The sequence below is a fragment of the Elephantulus edwardii genome, unplaced genomic scaffold, assembly GCF_000299155.1.
Source record: "Elephantulus edwardii isolate Elephantulus edwardi_28Jun2011 unplaced genomic scaffold, EleEdw1.0 scaffold00036, whole genome shotgun sequence".
NCBI lineage: Eukaryota > Metazoa > Chordata > Mammalia > Macroscelidea > Macroscelididae > Elephantulus > Elephantulus edwardii.
This window is the reverse complement of record NW_006399786.1, coordinates 16,347,208-16,371,650: the sequence shown is the minus strand read 5'-3', so window position 1 is coordinate 16,371,650 and position 24,443 is coordinate 16,347,208. Positions and strand designations below refer to the sequence as shown.

The following is a 24,443-nucleotide window of genomic DNA, read 5'->3' as shown; positions in this document are numbered from 1 at the left end:
TAGTCTCTTGATTTCCTGGCTGCTGGTAACAAGAGTGTTGACTATGGAGCCAAACAACATGAAGCTGTTAACAATCTCAATCTCTTCACCATCCATCATGATGCTCCCAATCATTTTAAAATGTATTAATAGTACAGTTATAATTTTAAAATGTCAAATAATTAAATTACATACTATTAGTAATTAATCCTTAAAAAACACATAAAAAAACCCACATAAAACAAATATGTGCATAAATAGCAACACTATTTAAAAAATGATTATCTACATAGTTCAAAGAATTTACCCTGGGGAAAGAACATTCATTTGCTAATAAATGTTATGGTATAAATGGGCAACTACTACTTACCAATTTTAAGAGAACATATGCTACTATATGTACAACCACTACTAATATCTACAGAATATATAGTGCTACTACACAGCAGTACACTTAAATTAAGACTAAAAAAGAAATAGGCATTAACTTTTGTCTTAATATAGTAATACCCAAGAATTGGGGACAAGAGGAAGATAAGAATAGGGAATTACCACACCAAATTTTAAAATGTTTTAATATTGGATCATTCAGTAAACAGCCAACAGCACTGTTTTAGTGCCTACAAACAGATAATGATGTCTTGACGTGTATCTTAATAGAACAAAGCCAGTGTCAAGCTATCTATCTGGTATTGACTGCATCATTAAGATGCTCTTTCTTGTTGGCCCCCAGGTGGCAGTGTGGCCCAGAACAGCAGAGAGTAGCTCCTCTCAGCTATGGAGCTCCTGAGATGCACAATACAAAAGCATCTCCTTTCATAAAAGACCTCACATACATCACAAATATTCTCAAAAAACTAATCTATGATCCTAAAAGAAAAAATTAATTGAATAAGTATGAGGGAAGAAAATGAATTCATTGGATTCTACCCCATCTGATCCAACCCAACTCTAGCCCTGAAACATTAATAGAAGAGACCTGTACTTTGTACAATTCAGGTATCATTCATTGTAAGCTGAGTGGTGAATCTCAACTATAAGGTAGAAATCTATTAAAAATGTGTAAATTGGCAATCTTCATACTATAAGCGAGTACCGTTCCTAAATCTGTGTCTAAATTAAACTTGGACCTTAACTCTGAAAAGGTATGGTTCATATTTATTTGGATTGATTCAGTTGATAAAACATCTATCTTAGTATACAGTATACAAGTAGCTTTCTAGGATTTCCAAGGGCATAGTAATTAAAGAGCTAGGATGGCGACGAGAATTCACCAGCTGCTCCACAGGAAAAAGAAGTCTTGTCTGTAAGATTTGCAGATTTGGAAATTATCTAGGGACATTTATTCATTCTGTCAGAGCCTCTGAGTCAAATTTATTTGATGGTGGTGTGTTTGGGTTTTCAGCTTGGTACCTTCTGATGCATAAAAAGCATACGAGAAACACTAGAGATACTTTAAAATATCTTTAACAGAGGGACAGGATAATAATAAAAATGTCTTATATTGTTGTTGTTTAAGTTACACCTACTATTCTGAACTACTATACATGTCTCAAATTATTAATATAGTAGGTTTTTGAGGCTGGGTTCCTAACACAAGTCAGGTATTCATTTCGCAGAGAACATTTATAAATACCAGTCATTATTAAAAGCATTCACAGACTGAGAGCAGACAACTCAAAAAATATTTTCAGAGGCAGTTAATCACACAGGACGGGACTGTCTATCCTTCTCAGAGGAGCAGTTAGTGGATTTAAACTGCAGGCCTTCTGCACTGCAGCACAGCTTCTTGCCACTAGGTCATCACAACTCTCTTATAGAGGTGATATTGTTGTTTTGTGCCATCAAGTCAACGACAACATACAGGAATCCTATGTACAATAGCTCTGAATTCTGCTCTATCTTGAACAAATTTCACTCTGACACATCCACCCCATTACCTCATTTATTGTGTCAATGTATCTCATCTAGTTTCTTCCCCTCCTGACCTGTCTCTCAACCATTCAAGCATGATATCCTTTTCCAAAGACTGATCCCTCTCGCCCAAATGTCCAAAGTATGTGAGATGGAGTCTTAAAATCCTTGTTTCCAAGGAGAAACTTGGTTTTACCCTTTCTCCTGGCAATCCATGGTATATTTAATACTTTCTCCAGCACCACAACTCAAAGGCATCAATTCTTCTGTCATCATTGGTCATTGTCCAGCTTTCTGATGCATAACAAATAATTATGAAGATCATGGCCTGAATCAGGTGCATCTTGCTTTCCAGACTGACATTCTTCAGCATTCTGTAGCGATCCTGATAGCAAATTATCCTAAAGCAATGACTCTTTTGATTTCCTGACTGCTTGTGTCAAGAGTGTTGACTGTGGAACTGAGCAAGGTAAAATTGTTTTTTTTTTTAAATTAAATTTTATTAGTTTTAATGAACAGTTACAGAGATTTGGGGATTTCATTCATTCATTGTTGCACTGTTTTCTCCACCCTCATCCCCACTTCGATCGTCTCCCCGCCCCAAGTCTGTTTTAATTGTCCAATTGCCACAGTGCTTGTCAAAGCCAGTTCTGATTAATCTTCTTTGTCAGTGTATCCTTTGCCATTCCCCCCCCCCAATGTCTGTTTTAATTGTCCCATTGCCACAGTGCTTGTCAAATGATGTGGCATTTTTTAATGTATGATTATCTTTTGGTTATTTTCACCTTTTCTAGTCATGAGTTAGCAAAATTTTTCTTATAAAAGGCCAAGTATCAAATAATTTTGCTGCTTCCTGCCCCCCTTTATAAAAGTAAAATCCATTCTTGATAAACAACACAAAAAATAGCCCAGTAGTCAATCCCTACTCTATTAAACAATTTTCCCATTCCCTAATATATGCATGTCTCTTTATTTTGACAAGAATCAGCCTGCTCCTTAGTGTTCTCTTGGCCAATTTCCTTCACAACATCCCTTAATTGTAAGAGATGTCTCTGAGTGATAAAAAAAAAACCAACAAAAGACAAAAAACCAAAACCTAGTAAGAGGTAAAGTTGGAGTTGGAAATACTGCTGAGAACTAGTAGCTTATGTCAGTGGCTCTCAATTGGAAATGGTTTTGCCCCCTTGTGGACATTAGGTAATGTCTGGAGACATTTTTAGAAGTAAAGAGAGACCTGGCATGGTACTAAACATCTGATAGTACATAGGAAACCTTGTCTCAAAGAATTATCTGAGTTATGTTAATATCACCATGGTTGAGAAACCTTGCCATCCAATGAGTGGGTATTCTTCTTTATCTATGCCTTTCCCTTATCTTGGTTGCAGGGTGCATGATAAACTATGGTTATTTTTTTCATAAGACAGTCTTAATGATCCTTAGTTTCCCCTGCACCTACCCCCAATAACTCCAGAAAACTAGAGACAGCCATCTTCCCTAATACTCCTTCATCTTTTGGCCCTACTTTTCACAGCAATGAATATCTTTTACTTTCTGTTTTGTAGTCATATTCTCTAAAAATGAGATTGGGCGAGCTCTGGTGGCCTAGTGGCAAGAAGTTGCATTGCAATCCCAGAGGTGCGTGGTTCAAATTCACCAGATGCTCTGCTGGAGAAGGAGGAACAATCTCCTCCTGTACCTGTCAGATCCAATTTGACGCTACACACACAAATAATAATAATTTTTAAAAAATTAAAATAACCCCCCCGAGACTGGATTCTAAGATGCTCTCTAGTGCAATGTTCTGCAGAAAGTCATATTTTTTTATATTTTTAATTTTATTATTTTTGTGTGCATGTACCATCAAATCAGATCTGACTGGTACAGGAGGAGATTGTCCCTCCTTCCCCGGCAGAGCATCTGGTGGATTCAAACCGTTTGGCTCTGGGATTGTAGTTGCAGCTCCTTGCCACTAGGCCACCAAAGCTCCCCAGAAACTCATTTTAATGTAAGTCATTGATCTTGCAAGTGAACATTTGAGGTACATTTTCTAATCAGTTATTGTCATGTTGAGTCTGAACCAACCCCTAGCTGACCCTCCAGAGTGTTTTCAGAGGCAGTGATTACACATGGGAGAAGATTACCCATCCTTTACCTGTGGAGCAGCTAGTGGATTTAAACTCCATGCCTTCGGGATTGCAGGGCAAGTGCATTTATGTCATCATTGGATGATTTAAAGGGGCAAGGGAGATGTAAATATTATCTACAGACTTGATTTTCCTGTGAACATATGTAAATAATTATCCATTTCAAGATCATTTTTTTAAATCCTCGAAATAGCCCATGGGTAGGTCTGATCACTTTTGAGCTATGAAAGTGATCACTCAAGGATTTTAGGGAGACAGAGGATACTTCTTTTCAAATGCCTGCTTTGTGTTTTGGACTAATCATACCTCTTTGAGTCTTCATTTAAAAACAATGCCAAAAGGCAACACTTTGGCTTTAAAGATAATCTAAAATTTCAAAAGGTAGTTAATTTGTCAAGATACATAAAGCTATATTTCCAGTAGCCAGGAAATTAAAAGGCGCATTGCCATGGGAAAGTCTGCTGTTAGGGACTGGAGAGCAATGGTGTCTCCCTGGAGACTAAGGGGCGTTTGATATAGGTCATGGTCTTCACAATCACTTGTTATGCATCAGAGAGTTGGACCATGACCAAGGAGGATAGAAGGAGAATCGATGCCTTGAGCTGTGGTGCTGGAGAAGAGTATTGAGAATACCACGGACCGCTAGGAAAACAGATTCATCCTGGAAAGGGTTAAACCTGGTGGCTCCTTGGAGGCAAGGATTTTGAGGCTCTGTCTAACATACTTTGGACATGTTTTGAGGAGAGACCGGTCCTTGGAGAAAGACATCATGCTTGGGAGGGTGGAGGGACAATGCAGGAGGGGAAGGCCCTCAATGAGGTGGATTGATTCAGTGACTGGGATAATGGGGATGGGAGTGTCAGAGACAGTGCGATTGGCACAGGACAGAGTGGAGTTTAGGGCTATTGTACATAGAGTCGCTATGAGTCGCAAGTGACTTGACGGCACATAACAATCAATTTGTCAGTATACATATAGCTATATTTCCACTTGTAGTATGTGTCACTGCAGAGAAACAGAACTGGTTGAGGAATAATGTAAAAGTGAGTCAGATTAGCATCATGAGAAAGTAGTAGGCCTGGTTGGGGGTGGGGGGTGGTTGTGTTTCTTTTTTTTTCCCCCCTAGAGAAAGGAAAAGAAAAAGTGGCATGGAATTTTAGTTGAATACAGAGTGTGTGTCTTCCAAGGTGGCTGGGTTCAAACTTCCAACTTTCTGGTCCATAGTTGAACAGTTGTTAACAGAAGTAGGTTATGACTGTTGTCATTTACTACCCAGTAGGTAAATTTTATTATTAGTAATACCTCAGAATTGATTTTGCTAACAGGTATCCAACAAGACAGTTGGAGATTTCAAGAATTTTCATGGAGACGTCAAGGGTAGTCTTAAGATTGGGAAGTACTTACATTCCTAGAACCTTACCTAGCTACATGATTTTCCTTATTGACTTTTATCTGTGTCTATTTTAGTTGGCTTCTAGACTCTATATGAGATGAATTTGGGGTTAGAAGCAACCTCATTTTACCTCCACAGAATGTTTCCTTAACGTAATATTTCAGATTTAAATTTTGAGAAAAACAGTTCTGTCTCTCGATATGGAGCTTCTCAAGTTGAAGATATGGGGAATATAATTCTAGCAATGATTTCAGATCCTTATAGTAAGTATTGCTATTATTACAACAGGCACCTAAAATTATATCCTCCTATCTTTCCCTCGTACCTTTGAATGTCTTCCATCACTATGCCTCTCTGGTAGCTAAAATGATAATTTATGTGTTCTAATTTTTAGATCACAGGTTTTCAGATCCAGAGAGAGTAAATTACAAATTTGAAAGTGGCACTTGGTAAGTACTTGGGTTTTATTCTATGTGATCCTTTTGCTTTTTCATTTGAGTTGAAATATTTAGCTTCCTTTACATAGTGGGAACTTTCTTAAACCATTTGGTACTGTGGAGAAAGTATTTAAAACACATTAAGGATGCAGAAAATGTTCTTGGTTCATGGCACACCATGCTACACAGACATGCTCCAAAGGTGGTCTTCTCATTCATAGTACTATAATAGAGACTATAGTAATCTTAACTCATTGGTACTTTATTAGTTTCTAGCCAGTCCAAAGTCATTATGAGAGAAAGACACAGGCAGAGACTAGGAACTGAGGTTCTGTGATTCAGTCCAGTGCCTTCTGGGCCTCATAGTATCACATTTTTTCTCAGTGATCTTTCTCATTGCCTTCCAATGATTAAGCAAAGGCATACTTCTACACCTACACATTTTTCTATACATTCTTGAACCTTAAATTCTGCCGTGTGACTTGTAAAGAATATATTTCTTCTTTTTAAAATGGTGGTAAGTTTTAATTTTCTTTTACTACAAAAGCAGGTCATGGCACTGCAATCCCAGAGGCATGCAGTTCGAATCCACCAGATGCTCTGCTGGAGGAGGGGCAATCTCCTCCTGTACCAGTCAAATTTGATTTGGCGGTATATACACGCACACACAGAAAAATGATTTTTAAAAAAATGAAAGCAAGTCATGCCATGTTTATTCTATGTAGTAAATTATTTTTTTTCTTAAGCTTAATTTTTTTTTTTAAATTTTAATGAATGTAGTAAATTATTTCTTAATATACTACCTTTCGATTTTGGGTCAACTCATAAAAGAACCTTTTGAATAAAAGAGAATTCTACCCCATAGGGATTCTAAGGCTGTAAATCTTTACAGAAACAGACTGTCACATGTCTGTCCTCTCAATAGTAAAAACTACCTACCCAACCAAAACCACTGCCATTGGGTCAATCTTGACTCGGAGTCACCCTCTAGGAGAGGCTGCCCGTTTTCCTCCCTCCAAATGACTGGTGTATTCAGACCACTTTCTGTTGGCTGTTCAACTTATAATGCTCTGTGCCACTAGGGCTCTTTTCATTTTCATGACAGGTCATATGTAAAAGAAGCTTGGATGATTAGTTACAGTCAGCTTGGATGTTGGAGTTAAAATTTAAGAAATATTTACATATTGTAATATTTATTTACATATTACAGATCAGACTGATCTTAGCTCATTTTTCCTTATGCATTGAAAGTAGAGCTTTTTGTGTCTGTTTTGTTCTTAAGAACTTAATTATTGATACCCTTTTTTTATTATGATTTAAGTAAAAGTTTGTAGTGGATTGTCATTCTCTTTCAATTGTCCTTTCACAAGCAAATCTCCAGAGGAGGAAAAATCTTGGGCTGTGAAAGAGTTTATTTGTTTTTTTTTTTACTGAGACAATCTTAAGCTCTTTTACTCGGCTCCATTTTAAAGCCAAGGGAGTAACTGGGGAGGAGTATGAAGTTGTGTGGTTATCTCTATGATCACAGGCAAGGCTTGTTTAAGTTTGCAAATCTCAGTAGTGAATTGGGTGAGATGGTTCAGTTGCCTGAAGAAAACAGATTTCTTTTTTTTTTTTTTAATTGTATTATTTTTACGTGTACCGTCAAATCAGATCTGACTAGTACAGGAGGAGATTGCTCCCTCCTTCTCCAGCAGAGCATCTGGTGGATTTGAACTGTGTTCTTCTGGGATTGCAGTGCAGCATCTTGCCACTAGGGCACCAGAGCTCCCTTAGAAAACAGATTTCTGACAACTTGCCTGTGGAAAGACTTTGAGACCTGTTGAGTTGTGGAAAAAGTGTTTCTTTTTAGAAAAAGATTCTAGGAGTGCTGAAAATTATGAACATGGGAGGGATAGAACATCAAAAGTTGTCAAAATATATAATAGGTGATTTGGAAATGACTCATTAAGGTGTGGAGACACCCAGGCATTTCCATAAAGACTGTAATGACTTCTCTGTTTACTCCCTAATTTGATAAGTAGATACTCTGGTACACACACACACACACATACACACACACACCCCTGATGGGAGTTAATTACTAACTAAACTATAATATATTTTCTAGAGACTATATTTAAAAACCTGTTCATATACTGACTAGATCTGAGAATAAATTGAAACTTACTCTTCTTGAATATCAAAGGTGTGGTATCACTGGGAGAACTTTGCACCATATGTTGGTCTTGGGTCCTTTTCAAGTTCTGGCAAGCAAGCAGCTCCTCAGCTGTATGGGGTGAGCTGGCTGGGTTGCAGCTACATGGGCAGCATCTTTCTATAGTAAACTACCTGGAGGCAGCTTTGAGTCATGCCAATGGAGTGTTTGAGCCTATGAAGGTAGTCTGTTAGTGTTTAAGTTAAAGAACCCCTATTTAAGGGGAGCTCTGGTGGCCTAGTGGCAAGGAACTGCAACTACAATCCCAGAGGCGCATGGTTCAAATGCACCAGATGCTCTGCCGGGGAAGGAGGGACAGTCTCCTCCTGTACCAGTCAGATCTGATTTGACGGTACACTCACACAAAAATAATTAAAAAAAAAAAAAGAACCCCTATTTGGGCATGTCACTAGGCAAATTAACCTTGGAGAGGGTAACACATCAGATTTGCTGGCATTAGTCATCCAACTTGGGGTTTTGCTTGATTCACAGCAGCAAGATGGAGCTCATTGATGACAACACCGTGGTCAGGGCTCGAGGTCTACCCTGGCAGTCTTCGGATCAAGATATTGCAAGATTTTTCAAAGGACTCAATATTGCCAAGTTGGTTTTCTTTATCTCGTTTTCATTTAACAATCCCAAAGAGATAAACGGGATTTTTTTTTGGGGGGGAGGGGGGATTTTTTTTTTAAAGAACACAAAATCCTATTTTTCTCTACCTTCTTTTCTACCTACTGCTTGTTTTATCTTCGCAGGGGAGGTGCTGCACTTTGTCTGAATGCTCAAGGCCGAAGGAATGGAGAAGCTCTGGTTAGGTTTGTAAGTGAAGAGCACAGAGACCTTGCACTGCAAAGGCACAAGCATCACATGGGGACGCGGTATATTGAGGTAAGACTTCAAAGGCCGTGACTCTTGGTATTTTGATTGACTTTAAATCTCTGTAATAGGCTAATAATCGCATGTTCAATTTTCTTTCTTTAGGTTTACAAAGCCACAGGTGAAGATTTTCTTAAGATTGCTGGTGGTAAGTTTTTTTATTTAATGTGACTATATATTAAAAAAATCAAATTGTACACATGCACCAAGTATAGATAAAATGGGATCATGGTGGGTTTTTATTTCCCTGTCAAACACAGGAGAAAGAATTCCAATAGTATTGAGTTGTAAGGTTTGAGTCAACCAATGTTTACTTTTACTTAAATCACCATTTAAAATAGCACTATAAAAAATTAATAATTTAGGGAGCTCTGTTGGGAAAGAATTGAACTCCAACCAAAGGCACGCAGTTCAAATGTACCAGATGTTCTTGAGGAGAAAGATGGGCTGTCTCCGGTGTGATTTATGGCCTCTGAAAACCTGCTAGTGGGTAAGCTATAAGTCAGTTCTGGCATGATACTACACAATCGCAACATACAAAGATAGAAGAGTTACAAAGTAGTATGTGCAGGGTAGTCCTTAAATGATAATCTGCACTGCAGTCCTAAAGGCACGTGGTTCAAATCCACCAGATGTTCTACTGGAAAAAGAGGGACAATCTCCTGTGCCGGTTGGATCCAATTCGATGGTATGCAACACGAAAAAAAAGAAAAATTATATAGTCTGAAAACTGCTTTCTAACAGTCACACCACAATAACTAGAATTGTTGATTATTAATTTCTGGTTTTACTCTTAATCTCCTTAAATCATCAGTGACTAACAATATGGTAGTTTTATGACTTTTTAGGTGTTTGGATAGTGAAATTTGCTGTAATATGAAGAGAAAGAAATGGGAACAGATAGTTTTTCTTAATTCTTCAGTGATACTTATATTCTTTCAGAATTTTACAATTATGTATTAAAAAGTTAACTGGTTTTTCTGACCTATCTAGTCTGCATAACACAGTCCAGCTGAAAAAAGCTGTGCAACTGTCAGTCTAGAATCAACAGCACTCTTATTTGGCATAGTTCTTCTCTGGCACTTCTTTAGGTAAACCCCAAAGAGTTCAAGTTCAAAAAACCTTCCTAAGTTCCACATTGTTTGGTCATACTTGAGGATGAAATATATTTGGTTTGACTATAAAGTCTTACCTAAATCCTGGAGTTCCATGATAGATGCATTGTAAATTAGGGGTGTCAAAGCCCATTAATATTTGTTACTACTGGGGATTTCATGCTTTGTGGGCATCATGTACGAGGGAATTTGTTATTAGGAGAGATTATTGCTAATGAATGTGCTTGAAGGATATGCATCTAAGTAGAAGTATGTACTGTGTAATTAATGCTCACCATACATTCTGTGATAAAGAGTTCCCACAACATATAAAATCTAAACTTATGTGGAACCTGTGGCTGAGCCTGGCTGACTGCTGCTCTCTGCACATATGCCTTCTGCAGGCACAGCCCTCCTACCTGGAGTGAGGTGGCAGAGAAGCTTTGTCATCTGACCCTGGAGTGCTGGTACTTCCCCCCTTTGGCCATTACATGAGGAAGGAATGGAACCTGATCTCAGAAAGGGAGTCTGCAGCCCTATGAGCTGAAGGGGATTCTCCCTTGAGACTCACCTCTCTTCAGATGATAGGGAATGAGTTAGGTCTCACGTATTGCAAACCTCAGTAGATGACAGTGACAATGACAGCCCTTGAGGAAGATCAGGAGTCCCCTACTCTATCCTTTATCCTCTCATGGGACACTTCCTGGATCCCACCACCATCATGACGCCCTGTTTCACCTCCATGAGCATTGACAGATACCCACACATCCTTCCTCCCACCCTGAGAAGATGTTGTCACCAGCCCTCAATTTCTAAGACATCTGGGAGATGGAAAGCTAGGAAAATGGCTCTTCCTGGCTAATTTCTGAGTTGGAGCCCAAGTAGGTGCTGCTGTCTCACCCGCAAGGTGTTCTTGAGATGAAGTGGGGCAGGATACAGGTGCTGAAAAGCCTGCTGAAGACACTCTCAGATATGTGTGGGGGCAGGTTGGATTGACAAGCCAGTTTGAAGCAGTCTGAGAGCCAGGCATCAGGTGCTGAACCCCCCATACAAGAGAGAGGCACCAGCCTCGACCACTGATCCAAGCAGACCAGGCTGAGGAGCTGTGGAAGGAGAATGCCCCTTGTTCTACCATGGAATAGCTTGTGGATTCAAATCACTGACCTTTGAGTTAACGATACAGTGTATAATACACCATGTGACCAGGACTCCTTGAGCTACAGCAAGAGCTTGAAGCACAACTCATTGCTGCTGAAGTACAACCACATTCACCCAAATGAGAAGCCCTGAACTTGCCACAAGTGCAGCAAATCCTGATACAGTGGATCCTGCTTCATCTGGCACTGCAATATATATACATCCTCCTGGGAAGAAACCATCAAAGTGTGTCCAGGAAGCTTGGGGAGAAGCCCTTCAAGTGTGAAGGGTGAGCCCAGACCTATACCTAGAGCTCCAGCCAGTTACTGCACCAATAGCTATATATGGGAAGAAGCTGCACACTATAAGCCAGGCCTTCATCTGAAAACATGGAGCATGCCCACAGGTTGAGAAGCTCTACGAGCGTGGCAAGGTTTCTGCTGATGGTGTCACTTTTTAATAGCACCTGCAGACTCACAGGTGAGAAGCCCTTCACCTGTGCAGCAAGGCCTTGAGTCAGCTCGTTATAGTACCAGAGAGTCTACCACCAGGAGTAAACCGACCGCTGCAGGACCCATGAGGGACAGTAGTGTACTTTATGACTCAGAGGAAGGGATCTTGCCTACCCACTCTACTACGTGGCCTGCTTTACTTACCCTGTGTTCCCAGTAAATCATTTGCTGAAAGGAAAAAACTTGGAGACCATGATCATAAAAGTGTTTTGGCATTGCTCAATGCTGTTAATGTGGTGCATACCTGTAATTGTTACTTTGCAGCACTGTACAAAATGCTTTATATAGTAATTGGATTTTTTTTTACAAGTTTAAAATTGTGAAATCTAGATGTTTCCAAGAAATTTTTAATTAGGTAAAATTGATGTCTTCACTTTTTTTTTTTGCCATGCTTCCTAATATTTATGTTTTCTAGGTACATCAAATGAGGTAGCTCAGTTTCTCTCCAAGGAAAATCAAGTCATTGTCCGAATGAGGGGTCTCCCTTTCACGGCCACAGCTGAGGAAGTGGTGACTTTCTTTGGACAGCATTGCCCCATCACTGGGGGGAAGGAAGGCATCCTCTTTGTCACCTACCCCGATGGCAGGCCAACAGGGGATGCTTTTGTCCTATTTGCTTGTGAGGAGTATGCACAGAATGCATTGAGGAAGCACAAAGACTTACTGGGTAAAAGATACATCGAACTCTTCAGAAGCACAGCAGCTGAAGTTCAGCAGGTTGGTGCTGAAGAGCGCTTTGTTTCTTTGCTTATTTATTTCCAGAAACAAGATATTACTGTATCGAACAGCTTGGGAAATGCAGACAGTCTATATGTCTACATGAAAAATAAAATTGATTCTATAATCAAAATATCATTACTGTTATCTGGAATCCACACAGGAAAAATATTTTGTGTATTTTGTATAGCTGGGATGCTGCTGTAAATATACTTTGCTGTCAGCCTTTAAAAACAGTGTATCTCAAAAGTTTACCTACATTTAAAAAAATTCTTATTGAAATAACATTTCATGAATATATATAGATAGCTGTTTTATTTATATAAAAGTTCCTCTTTTTAATTTACCATAAGAGATTATGGCATCTTTTTATCAACATGCTTATAAAATTAGCAATTTCTGATTAGATTCTTTAGACTAGGTTATAATGTGTGAATTTTTAATAATTTGTCACCAAATTTCTAAAACTGATGAATTTTATATCATGTCCCTTAATAATAGGGGTGTTTTTAATACCATATTTTATATCATGTCCCTTAATAATAGGGGTTTTTTTTACAGTATATGATGAAGTAACCACCTCTCTAAAATATACTAAGATTCAAGTGCATAAAAACTATAAGATGCTAAGTTTTTTTGAGTATTCTTTGAAATTTTCCAACTGAATAATACAATTTTCATCATTAAGAGTCAAGTTTGTATTTCCTTTGTAACAAATCAAACTGTTTTCTTAGCAGTCCATGGTCTATTCAATACTCTTCTCCAACACCACAGTTTAAAGGCATCAGTTCTCCTTCTATCCTTAGTGTCCAGAACGGCATCATTGCTCTTCAGTACTTTGATGAGAGATAGAATTCTAAATTAATGTTTTCTATGTTATGGGTACTCTTAAATTCTAAATGAATAACATACTTTAGTTCCCTAACTTTTTGTAAATGAGAATCCTGAGTTCTGAATCTCTAGCCTAAGTAATAATTACATTTTTTACCAAGATGAGAGCGTGAAAAATTTATTTTTAATATCTAAATGGAAAAAACGGGGCTACTCCAGGGCGTTGGCTGCTACTAACTTGAGGATAGAGCAGCTTACTCTGCTTTGGACATGACTGTACCCCATGCTCAGATACTCACGTTAGTGAGCTTCCTCCCCAGCATTCCTATTCTTACCTGATTGAAGGAGTGTTGAGGTAATCACATTTGCTAAATATTTGTACATCTACTTTGTGCTAGACATTGTAAGGTGCTTGACCATTTCCAGTCCTGGATTTTTCTGAAGCAACATTGATTTCCTATTGTTCTTTTTGTGTTTGTGCTTTGTCTAGATTGGATGATTTCATTTTGAAAGTTTTCCCATCTCTTAGTCATGAAATTTTTTGTTTGCTCATTGATCTATCTGTATATATCCATTTTAGTCCATTTTTTTAGAAGGGTTTTATTCGTTCTTCCACATTTTCAGCTTACAGAATGCGTAAGTCTACAAGAGTGGAACAGCACAATTTTTGCACAAGGGCTAGTAGTTTTTTTTTTTAAGGTGACTTTAGGGCTAGTAGTTTTTGGAACTAGTTGACATGCTCTAATAAAAGACAAAAAATGTGAACAACTAAATCTTAAATCTGTTGCTGTCAAGTCAATTCAGCAACCCTATTGGATAGGGTAAAATGGCCTTGTAGTGATTTCAAGGGTGTAATCTTTGAGGAAAACTGACCACTGCCACATCTTTCACCCACCGAGCAGCTGCTGGGTTCAAACTGCCAGAGTTCTGGTTAGCAGTGGAGCATACAACCACTGTGTGACTAGGGTTCCTTAAAAGGAGACAAGAATCTTACAGTTTTGCCTAAGTGCGATTGTTTCTCAAATATGTAGCTAGCACGCAGCTTCACAATAACCAAATGCTATGAATGCAAAATAAGTAGTTAATATCCTCTCTTGCCATTGTCTCATGCCCATAAAAACTAAGTTATTATTTATCTTTATGGTCACTAAATCTATTTAGACTTTTTTGGGGGGGTGTTTTCTACTATTCATTCTTTGCTTCTGTTGTGTGTGTTTTTAGTTTAATTTTTATTTTACTATTTTTGTGTGCGTGTACCATCAAATCAGATCTGACTGGTACAGGACGAGATTGCCCCTCCTTCCCCGGCAGAGCATCTGGTGGATTCGAACTGTGCACCTCTGGGATTGTAGTTGCAGCTTCTTGCCACTAGGCCACCAGAGCTTCCCGCTTCTGTTGTGTTTTATCCTTGTACAAGTGCACTTTATTCTGGGGTAACCCTTAGTCAGTCATTGTTAGGCTTGTGATGGTCTCATTACTAAGTCATTCTGTTATTTTGGTTTTGAGGTCGGATATGAAAAGAATAGTAAAGAGAAAGCTATTTATTCATTAAAGAAAAATAGATTTCTACAGAGTCCACATTTAGTGATATACACTGGTTTTCTTTTTTTAAAAAAAACTACAATTTTTGAATGTGTTCCATATTGATGTTAAATTCATTGTCTAGTTGACTATGACTCATAGCTACGCTGTGAACAACAGATCTGAAACCTTCCCTATCCCGTGCCATCTTCATCATTTCTGACATACTCAAACCCACTGTTAACATCACTGTGTCAATCTACCCCATGTAGTGTCTTCCCCTCCTTCGTTGACCCTCTCTATCTTTGCTTGCCTCCAAGGAGCCCTGTGGCCGCACCTTTTCCAAGACATACTGATTTGTTATTTTGGAAGGCAACAGAATATTCTGCACTCTGTGCCAACACTCCCAATTCAAAGACCACCACAACTCAATTCTTCTTCTTTTAGCCTTACTATCCAACTTTTAGATTCATGGCAAGTAATTGAAAAGATTATGATTTGGGTCAGGTGCATCTTAGTCTTTAAGCTGACATTGCTGCTCTTCCGTACTTTGAAGGTGTCCCTGACACCAGACTTTCCCAGTGTAGTAAGTCCTTTGATTCCTTGAATGCCAGTGCCAAGAATGGTATGGATTATGGATTTAGTCAAGCATGATAAAATCATTAACATTTCTGTCTCTTCTCCATATATCATGATGTTGCTTATTTGTCCGGAGTGAGGATTTTTAGATATAATCCATATTGAAGGCTGTGGTCTTTGATCTTCTGCAGCAAGTGTTTCAAGGCCTCATCACTTTCAGCAAGCAAGGTTGTATTATCTGCATGATGCAAGTTAGATGAGAATAAATTTGTCCAAATAGACAAATCTATAAATAATTTTTTAATACATATTTTATACCTAATTGTGGTTTTGAGAAAGGTAAGTGTCATAATTTTCTGGCTAAAATGTGTTTATGAATCACCTGAAGATCTTAATAAAATGCAGAGTCAGATTTATCAAATCTAAAGTTTCTGAGATTCTCTATTTCTAACACATTTCTAAGTATTGCAAATGTTGATCTAGAGCACATTGCAACAGCTAGACTCTGAATCGCTTCTGTTTTGCTTGGCATACAGGTGCTGAATCGATTTTCCTCGGCCCCTCTCATTCCACTTCCAACCCCTCCTATTATTCCAGTACTACCTCAGCAATTTGTGTCTCCTACAAATATTAGAGACTGTATACGCCTTCGAGGTCTTCCCTATGCAGCCACAATTGAGGACATTCTGGACTTCTTGGGGGAATTCTCCACAGATATTCGAACTCATGGGGTTCACATGGTATTGAATCATCAGGTAAGGTTTTCTTCCAACAGCAATACAAATATTCCTCAACAGTCTAGCAATTCTTTTAATGAAAGATTCTTAAGTACTTATATCTTACACATTTAAAATCATAATCTAAAACATAATAGGCATTCAGGTATGTTAATGAATACGTTATAGGTGAAGCCTCTATCCAAATCTAGCCAAAAAGGTTTTTTCTATGCAAGTATATATTCCAGGCATATAAGAAGTAGTTTAATATATGACCACCAGATTGATTTTACCAGGTGTTGTGTGTTTTTTTAAAAATAGAATTAATCAAACTAGGTATAAAATCAGTATTTTTTTTATTCTTTAAATTTTTTTTAATTATTTTGTGTGCGTGTACCATCAAATCAGATCTGACTGGTACAGGAGGATATTGCGCCTCCTTCTCCGGCAGAGCATCTGGTGGATTTGAACCGTGTTCCTCTGGGATTGCAGTGCAGCTTCTTGCCACTAGGCCACCAGAGCTCCCCAAAATCAGTATTTTTACTATAAACAGAACAAATACTTTATGAGCCAACAAATTCTATTCAAAACTTTGAAATTCTTTATGAGAAGCAAAACAGTAGTTTCTCTTCGCCCGTGGGGCAGCTGGTAGAATTGAAGCACATATCTTCAGGATGTTAGCAGTTTCTCACCACTAGGCCACCAGCTATTTCTTGACGTTTTTTATGAAAAGCAAAATGGTACTACTTTTTAAAAAAATAAGATGTATTCTTGGCATTATATATACAAATATATTTGTATTAGAAATGGGAATGTTTTCCAGTAATGAAGTTTCCCCTTTTTCTTTAATTTTGGAGTTTTGATCATATTTATAACTTTAGTCTATCCAACCTCATAGGAAAGCACACCCCACTGGGTACAAGGAAACAGAAAATACCGTGAGTGCTTGTTCGGTGTCCACATAACTGGTGTTTCATTCTAACTTGGATGTCAGTACTAAGTTATATGACTTTATTTTCCTCTAGAGTACCTTGTCAATATATTTGACTGATAAGAGTCTTTTTGGAAGAAGAGAAAGGGAAAATCCCCTCAATTCATCATCTTTGAGCCACAATTTTTAATAAACTAGTGTTTCTCATTCGATCAACAGCCGTAGACATTGCCTCTCATTCACCTACATGACCTGTTGTGATTGCACTTGGGAGAAATGCTTCTTTGATGGCCAGTCTCTTACCTGTTAGGTTTCTGTCCTGGACTGGGTTTATTGCTAATTTGCCTGGTGTGGTAACTTGCATGGTAATAATTTGGAGAAATGGTCTCTGTGAATTTTAAAGAGAATCATAAAAAAGGAGTCCTAAAAAAAAAAAAGAGTCCTGTAAACCTGTGTGCCTTTTTCTTCCATAAAATGATCGTGCTAAGTGAAATTGATGTATTCTCAGTAGAGTTTGAGTTCTGTGGAACAGATATATTACAGGATCCATTTTTAATACAGCATTATTTAGTAGATTATACTGTTTCTAGAGAATTTGCATCTAAATAAATTTAACCAAAGATGGAAAGCAAAAGAAAAGCTGAGAAAGGTTCCCAAGCAAAGCTGATGACATAGCTCTTGCCCACCATCAGAACTCTACAATTTTTTTATAACCACCTGCCAATCCTTAGGGAGCACTGGTGACTTAGTGGTAAGGAGTTCTGCCAACCCAAAGGCATGAAGTTCAATTCCACCAGCTGCTCCTTGAGAGAAAGATGGACCATCTCCTCCTGTGTAATTAATCACTTCTGAAAACCTGCTGGAGGCTTAGTTATGATTAGGTTCTGACTCGTTGGTATAGAACAGCACTAATAACCTACATTCCAACATCTAGGCTTCAGAATTGAGCCAACAGTGAACCCAGTAATGCTGGGAGGACTGTGATGAACCAGGACTCATTTGAGAGCCAAAAAAAGAACACTGGTTGGTTCATAGTTTCACGGAGGCGGGCCTTTAAAGCTCTAATACAGGTTCTGTTAGTTGCTTTTCTCAGTAGAATGAGATTAAATGGGATTTTTCACAAGGAAAAACCCAACATACAATTCTATACTTTGAAATCACAGTCATAAGAGAAACCTTTCAGAACCTTGTAAATCTGATACTAGTTGAAAGAAACCAAAAAGGATCCATTTCAAGCTATGAGCTCTCAAAACTGTTTCTTTAAGGTTTTGTGGGCCATTCTGGTGATTAGGTGATGAAATGCAAGTCAAATTTCAGTAGATCACACTGTCACCCAGATTTTGTGGTTAAGATGTCTATACTATGGGTGATTGTCACTTTGCATGTTTTGTAAGCAACCATTTCCTTGTTGAAGGAGACAGTCTCCTTTTGTTTTTATTCTTCCCCCACAAACTCAGGGCCGCCCATCAGGAGATGCCTTTATCCAGATGAAGTCTGCCGACAGAGCATTTATGGCTGCACAGAAGTGTCATAAAAAAACCATGAAGGACAGATATGTTGAAGTCTTTCAGTGTTCAGCTGAGGAGATGAACTTTGTGTTAATGGGGGGCACTTTAAATCGAAATGGCTTATCCCCACCGCCATGTAAGTTACCATGTAAGTTTTTCTTGGGTCTTGGCGCTATTCTACGCTGTATGCTGGTAGGTGCTTAAGCTGCTTTCATAACTTTCTGTGCCCCTGGTTCTTTTCTGAGGCAGGTGAGTGGTTACATAAGACTTTGCCCCATCTGAAATCGGTAGTATCTGATAATCATTTAAGACCTTGGTTGTGGACACCCATAATTAGAGATGCTACAAATACCTCCTTTCAAATCACATTCTTGCTTTTCCAGTGATAAGCACTTCATTTCTCAAGCTTAGTGTGCTCAAGATAAGCACTGACTCTGGGAGGCGAATATGGCTGTCGATACTTTATTATGCATTTGTAAGGAAAATTATGAGTATAACTGGATCTGTTTTCTTTTTTAACACATTAAGCTTTATTCAAAGTGATTTGATCCCCATTTTACATATTTTTTTCTTTTTTGAGGATCAAATTTTGTTTAAAACAGGATAATTTAAAGAGCATTTCTTTTGCTCAAGAGAATACCTAGAATGAGTAAATCAGTCAAAATATAAGTGTGTAACCAAATTAGCCAACATTTCCATTGGATCACAGGATCAGTGCTTAATTTCAAGCCATGCTCTTGCTCATTGATCTGGGTGTAGGCTATCTGAATACTGTGTGAGGATAACCCTGCTCTATTCTAAAACTAGAGACCACATCTGATGAGTTCCTAAGGAACATAATGGGGATATACTGTTAAAACGGGATCACTTTTTTAAATTTTCACTTTTTAATAAGATATCTTGTTAGACAGCATGTTGGATTTATTTGAAGAATGTAGTCCTTGGAATACTGTCCAAAACCAAATCATGATGTCAATTAGATTTATGAGTTTGATTTTAATAGAGTGCAAGAGTTTTAGGGATATCACTTCTGGTAAAGAGAAATCCATACTGATAAACCTGCTTGATCAAGTATATTCTATATAGAGAATATTTGGTGGGACTTGATCCTTTTCTTCCTCCTAGAGATTCCTTAATGCTAATATTACATGTACCTGCTACTTGGTGAATATCTATGAGTTGTTCATAAATGACTATCTCACTTTTATGATGGAAATTAAGATAATATCTTTTTTTTTAAATTTTTTTATTTTTCTTTTTTTTTTTAAGATAATATCTTACAATAACCTTCGTCATAACTATCCCATCGATAAATTATCAAAAAAAGTCAGTAACATTTTCTTAAGTATCATTCATAACCCATTGTTATTATAAGGAAATTATCATATATAATCCAAATCGTTCTCTTCTGATATCCTGGTCCATCTTCCTAGTTGAAGATTTGTCTTTGTGGATTATTTAATATATTTTAATTTCTTCCCATTTTCCCTTCACACATTCTAAAATGATGATCTTGTTGTTCTTAGGTGCTACCAAGTTGACTATAAGTTACAGCAGCGCTGTGAACATCAGATCTGAATCTTACCCTATCTTGTACCATCCCCAAAATCTTGAGCCCATTGTTACAATCACTGTGTCAATACATCTCATTGAAGGTTTTTCTTTCTTGACCCTCTACCTTTCTCAGCATGATGTCTTTTTCCAAGGACTGGTCCCTTCTGGCATTATGCCCAAAGGATGTGAGGTGAAGTTTCACCATTCTTACGTCTAAGGAGCACCATGGTTGTACTTTTTAAAAAACATATTTGTTTTTTTGGCAGTTAATGATAGGCATGTTTTCAATGTATGTGTTTCACAAAAGAATATTTTTTTCCCTGGCTTTGAATACTTTCCTAAGATGAGGACAAAACTTTGAACTAAAATGTTGACATTTATTACTTTAGTGGGAGTTAACTTTCTCTCTTTTTTTGAGACTAGACTAGATGAGGCTAGTTGTGTGTCTTTGAGTCACACTCCCAATTTACAGCAGCCTTATGTAGCAGAGTAGAGCTGTCCTGTGTTGTGTCCTAGGTTGTACACTCTGATAGCGGATTCTAACTATTGGCCTTCTGCATAGCAGCCAAGGAATTATCTCACATAATTCCTTAGATTTATACCTACTAGGTATATTTGTCTTATTAATATCAGGTACTATGCTATACAGCAACAAATTTCCTGGTAGTTTTTATAAACAGGATATGAACAAAGGATTTATAATTTAAGAACTTTAATCTTGTTTGCCCTTCTTAACAACCAGAAATTATAACTTTAAAAACCTATAATTATAAAACAACACAAAACCTATGATTAATCAATAGCGTAGTTCGATGAATATGACAGAAGCATCTAAAAATTGAATGTTAGCTCAGTGTCTTGGTTTTTAGTCTGTATACCTATTTTTAACTGGTTGTCTTCATTTCCTTTATGTAACTAACTGATTGGGCCTCATCATGACCCCATGTGTTTGGAACAGAACTGTGTTCCAAAGGAGGTAAAAGAAAAATGATGAAATCACTTTGGAGGATTTAATATGAAAAAGTTATGTACTTGTCTGTATTTGCTAGCTATATTAGGTGATTCTATGTGATGAAATTCAATATTGATGAAAAATATTGAATATACTGTAGACTACCAAAAAAAAGAAAATAAATTTGTCTTGAAAGAAGTCCAGCCAAGGTGCGCTCTTTTGAGGCAACGATGGTGTAATTTCATCTCTCTTTGGGCATATTTTCTGGAGGAACCAGTCCTTGGAGTACATCATGCTGGTAAAGGCAGAGGGTTAGCAAGAGAGAGGAAGACCCTCAGTGAGATGGCTTGACAGTATCTACTCCAGTGGGTGTTACCAAGACAGAGAACATGAGAATGACACAGGATAAGACAAGGTTCAGATCTGTTCTTAGGATAGTTGTCTTGATCCCACCTAAAAACAATAATGTCATGAAAAGTAGTCAGTTAGCCTTTCTAGCTAGCTCTTCATTGGCCAACATTCCTGTGAACATTCCACATTCTAAAACTAATGGTAAAAAGCTGGCCTGATTTAAACAGGATTTCTGCCCTTGGAATATGTGAAATAACAAGAAGGCAGAGAAATTGGGACCTTTCTGTTAAGTGCTGATGGGTCAAGTATGACAGCAACACGATGAACAAGAGACTCTGCACTGTCCTATGCCATCCTCATCATCTCTAACACACTTGAGCTCACTGCATCCACGGTGTCATTCCATCTCATTGACAGTCTTCTCTTTTGCTATCCCTCCACCTTTCCAAGCATAATGTCCTTTTCCAAGGAATAACCTCTCCTAAGAACATATCCACAGTATGTGAGATGAAACTTCACCATCCTTTGTCTCCAAGGAACACTTTCACCAACACATACGAATATTATCTACTGGACCTTTCTAGTCCCTGATACTCAATCTGAGTGGTTTTTATCATCTGAGCTGTGGAAGACTTGCACATTTGTTTCTTTAAGAACATTTCCTAGAATGGATTTTCACAGGGCTGAACACTTTTTAAAGCCAATCTCTAGGTTCCCTTTTGATGTGACTAATGCATAAGTGATCTGCTCACTCGGGCACATTTTATGCTTTGACATAACACTTTGTACTGATTGATAAAGCTTTATCAAAACCTGTGCTATTTCATAATAGACTACAAGGAAGATAACAATAAAGTAGCACTATAGTTTCATATTTTAAAAATCTTATTTAGTCTGAAGTCATACTAAATGTGAGTCCCATGGTTCTTTCCTCAAAGGTTTGGTTTGTAGTAACTGGCATTCAGGATTGCAAAGATAATAAAAGAACAACAAAAAGCATGTGTTGTGAAATGGTGGTAAAGATTTCAAAGACCAATTAATGCTGACTCGCCCCAGTCTCCACATAAGATCAGTTCATTGATTGATGGAGTGTGGTCTTTATATGAATTCTGTTCATTATATTATCAAACAGGAATGGTAGAACTGTGATGATCTCTGTAAAATCTGTGGAATAGAGACCCTGTGTTTTAAACATTAATGCAACTGTGTTGGCTGATACAATCACATCTCAAAGTCTCTCTTTTTTGCTTATTTAGGCTTGTCTCCTCCCTCCTACACATTTCCAGCTCCTGCAGCAGTAATTCCTACGGAAGCTGCCATTTATCAGCCCTCTGTGCTTTTAAGTCCACGAGCTCTCCAGCCTTCCACAGCATACTATCCAGCGGGCACTCAGCTCTTCATGAACTACACGGCGTACTACCCCAGGTAAGGCTCTAAGGGACAGAAACAAAGGACTTCTTTGATATCCAGGACCTGAGCTCACAAAAAAGAATATTGTCTCCCGCAAATGATGGTCAGCATAACCATGAACAGCTTCTGGTTATTTCAAAACAAATGGATATGAATTTACCTGCAAACTGTCCACTGACAACCTGATTTTTAAGGTTTACCTATGTGTACAGCTTTCCCTACTGACAGCCTGAGTAAGCTCTGCAATCACTGTGAAAGGGTGGCAGTGTAATTAATGTAAATGACTCACCACTCAAGACATCCATAATGAGAACAAGTTCATTTTTAAGAACTGATATTTGAATCATTACTAAAGAAAAACTATTACTTTAAATATTATAGAGCTTGTACTCTTCCTTACTCATCGTTTTTTCACTATAAATAATTTCTGAATTTTATTATTTACTATTTTCTGGAGTCGACATATTTTAAGTCTTTGATTCTTTTGACTTGTTCTCAACTTTTGGGTGGCAGTATATAAATTAGAAGAACGCTGTTGGTATGGGAAGTGAGAGCCTTGAGTGCTTTAGTCAGTTCTAACTGGGGCAAGTCACTTAAACTTTCTGAGATTCAGAAAATGATAGGATTGGTCAAGATTTTGGAGGCGCCTTCCAGCTTTGGTTGCCTGATTCTAACTTGGAGATAGATAGATAGATAGATACCTCTTTAAAAAAAAACAAACAGCCACTTTGTTTAGTTAATGAGTACTTCTATAAAACTGAATTTTAATTTGATATAAGCAATATTCCTAATAATAATAAGAAATTGTAATCTGTTTCTTGATTAGGACTTTCCTCATTTTTAAACTGATTATGTCACCTTTTTCCCCCATTCTGTATGGAGTTAGAATTTTGGGGGTTGCGTAGTAGCTTATTTATAGTCACTATTATTTATATTTGTTTGTTTCATTAGGAGTTTTAAAAACCTTTATTATGTTATTGGAAATGTTTTTTATTCGACCTGGCAAGAACAATAGGGACAAAGCCATGATAGTCGTCAACAGGCAGTGTTTTGAAGACTTGAAAGGCTCCAAAGCATTGGTAATTGTTCATGGTTGAGCACTGTGTCGGGCAACTCGCCCCATTCCCAATCTGACACCTTCTCTGGACCCTGTGACAATTGCTTGCTGGTGGTGTGCTCTGGTTATAAGGAAGTTCTTTGTCTACCTTTCTTACATCATCAGAATGGTGGGGTGGAATGCAGTGTCACTCTGATTGCCTGGTGCAGGTCTGGGGCCTACAGGACGTTTACAGAGTATCCAGTTTCAGTGTTGACGGTGTGTGCTGTTGAAAGAAAATCTTTTAGAAATAGTTGGTAATCACAGTGAGATGGGAATGTCAGTTTTGAAGCCCTACAGGTAGGGGAAACTGACATTGATGGTTTAATAGCTTCTACAATTTTGTTTTCCTTCCTGTGGGGAATTAAGAAACTTTCTAATGGGCTGCTAGCAGTTAGTTTTAAAGTTTGTGTTTGTAATGGGCTCAGTGCTAGGTCTGAAGTACAATAAATAGGTAAAAAAAGTACACTCTCAGCTCATAGACCTCTTAACACTTGAAGTAACTGGTAGTATTTATATAATGTGCATACTTCTGTCAGGAGGCATACTTAATATATAGTATCAAATGCTTGTCTTATTTTTATTTTTAATTTT

General features: G+C 37.8%; 1 protein-coding gene across 3 annotated transcripts in view; it reads left to right on the top strand.

Moving 5' to 3' along the window:
- The window catches only part of ESRP1 (epithelial splicing regulatory protein 1), a 58,465-nt gene that overhangs the window by 12,934 nt on the left and 21,088 nt on the right, over positions 1-24,443 (top strand). For 2 of the 3 annotated variants that reach the window (XM_006884582.1, XM_006884584.1), the window contains exons 5-13: positions 5,595-5,693; positions 5,825-5,879; positions 8,557-8,667; positions 8,820-8,952; positions 9,046-9,088; positions 12,099-12,400; positions 15,868-16,086; positions 18,436-18,634; positions 22,600-22,768. In XM_006884582.1, coding sequence (XP_006884644.1) covers positions 5,595-5,693; positions 5,825-5,879; positions 8,557-8,667; positions 8,820-8,952; positions 9,046-9,088; positions 12,099-12,400; positions 15,868-16,086; positions 18,436-18,634; positions 22,600-22,768 — 1,330 coding nt within the window. The remainder of the gene's footprint in view (positions 1-5,594; positions 5,694-5,824; positions 5,880-8,556; positions 8,668-8,819; positions 8,953-9,045; positions 9,089-12,098; positions 12,401-15,867; positions 16,087-18,435; positions 18,635-22,599; positions 22,769-24,443) is intronic. The other variant, XM_006884583.1, reaches the window with a different exon arrangement.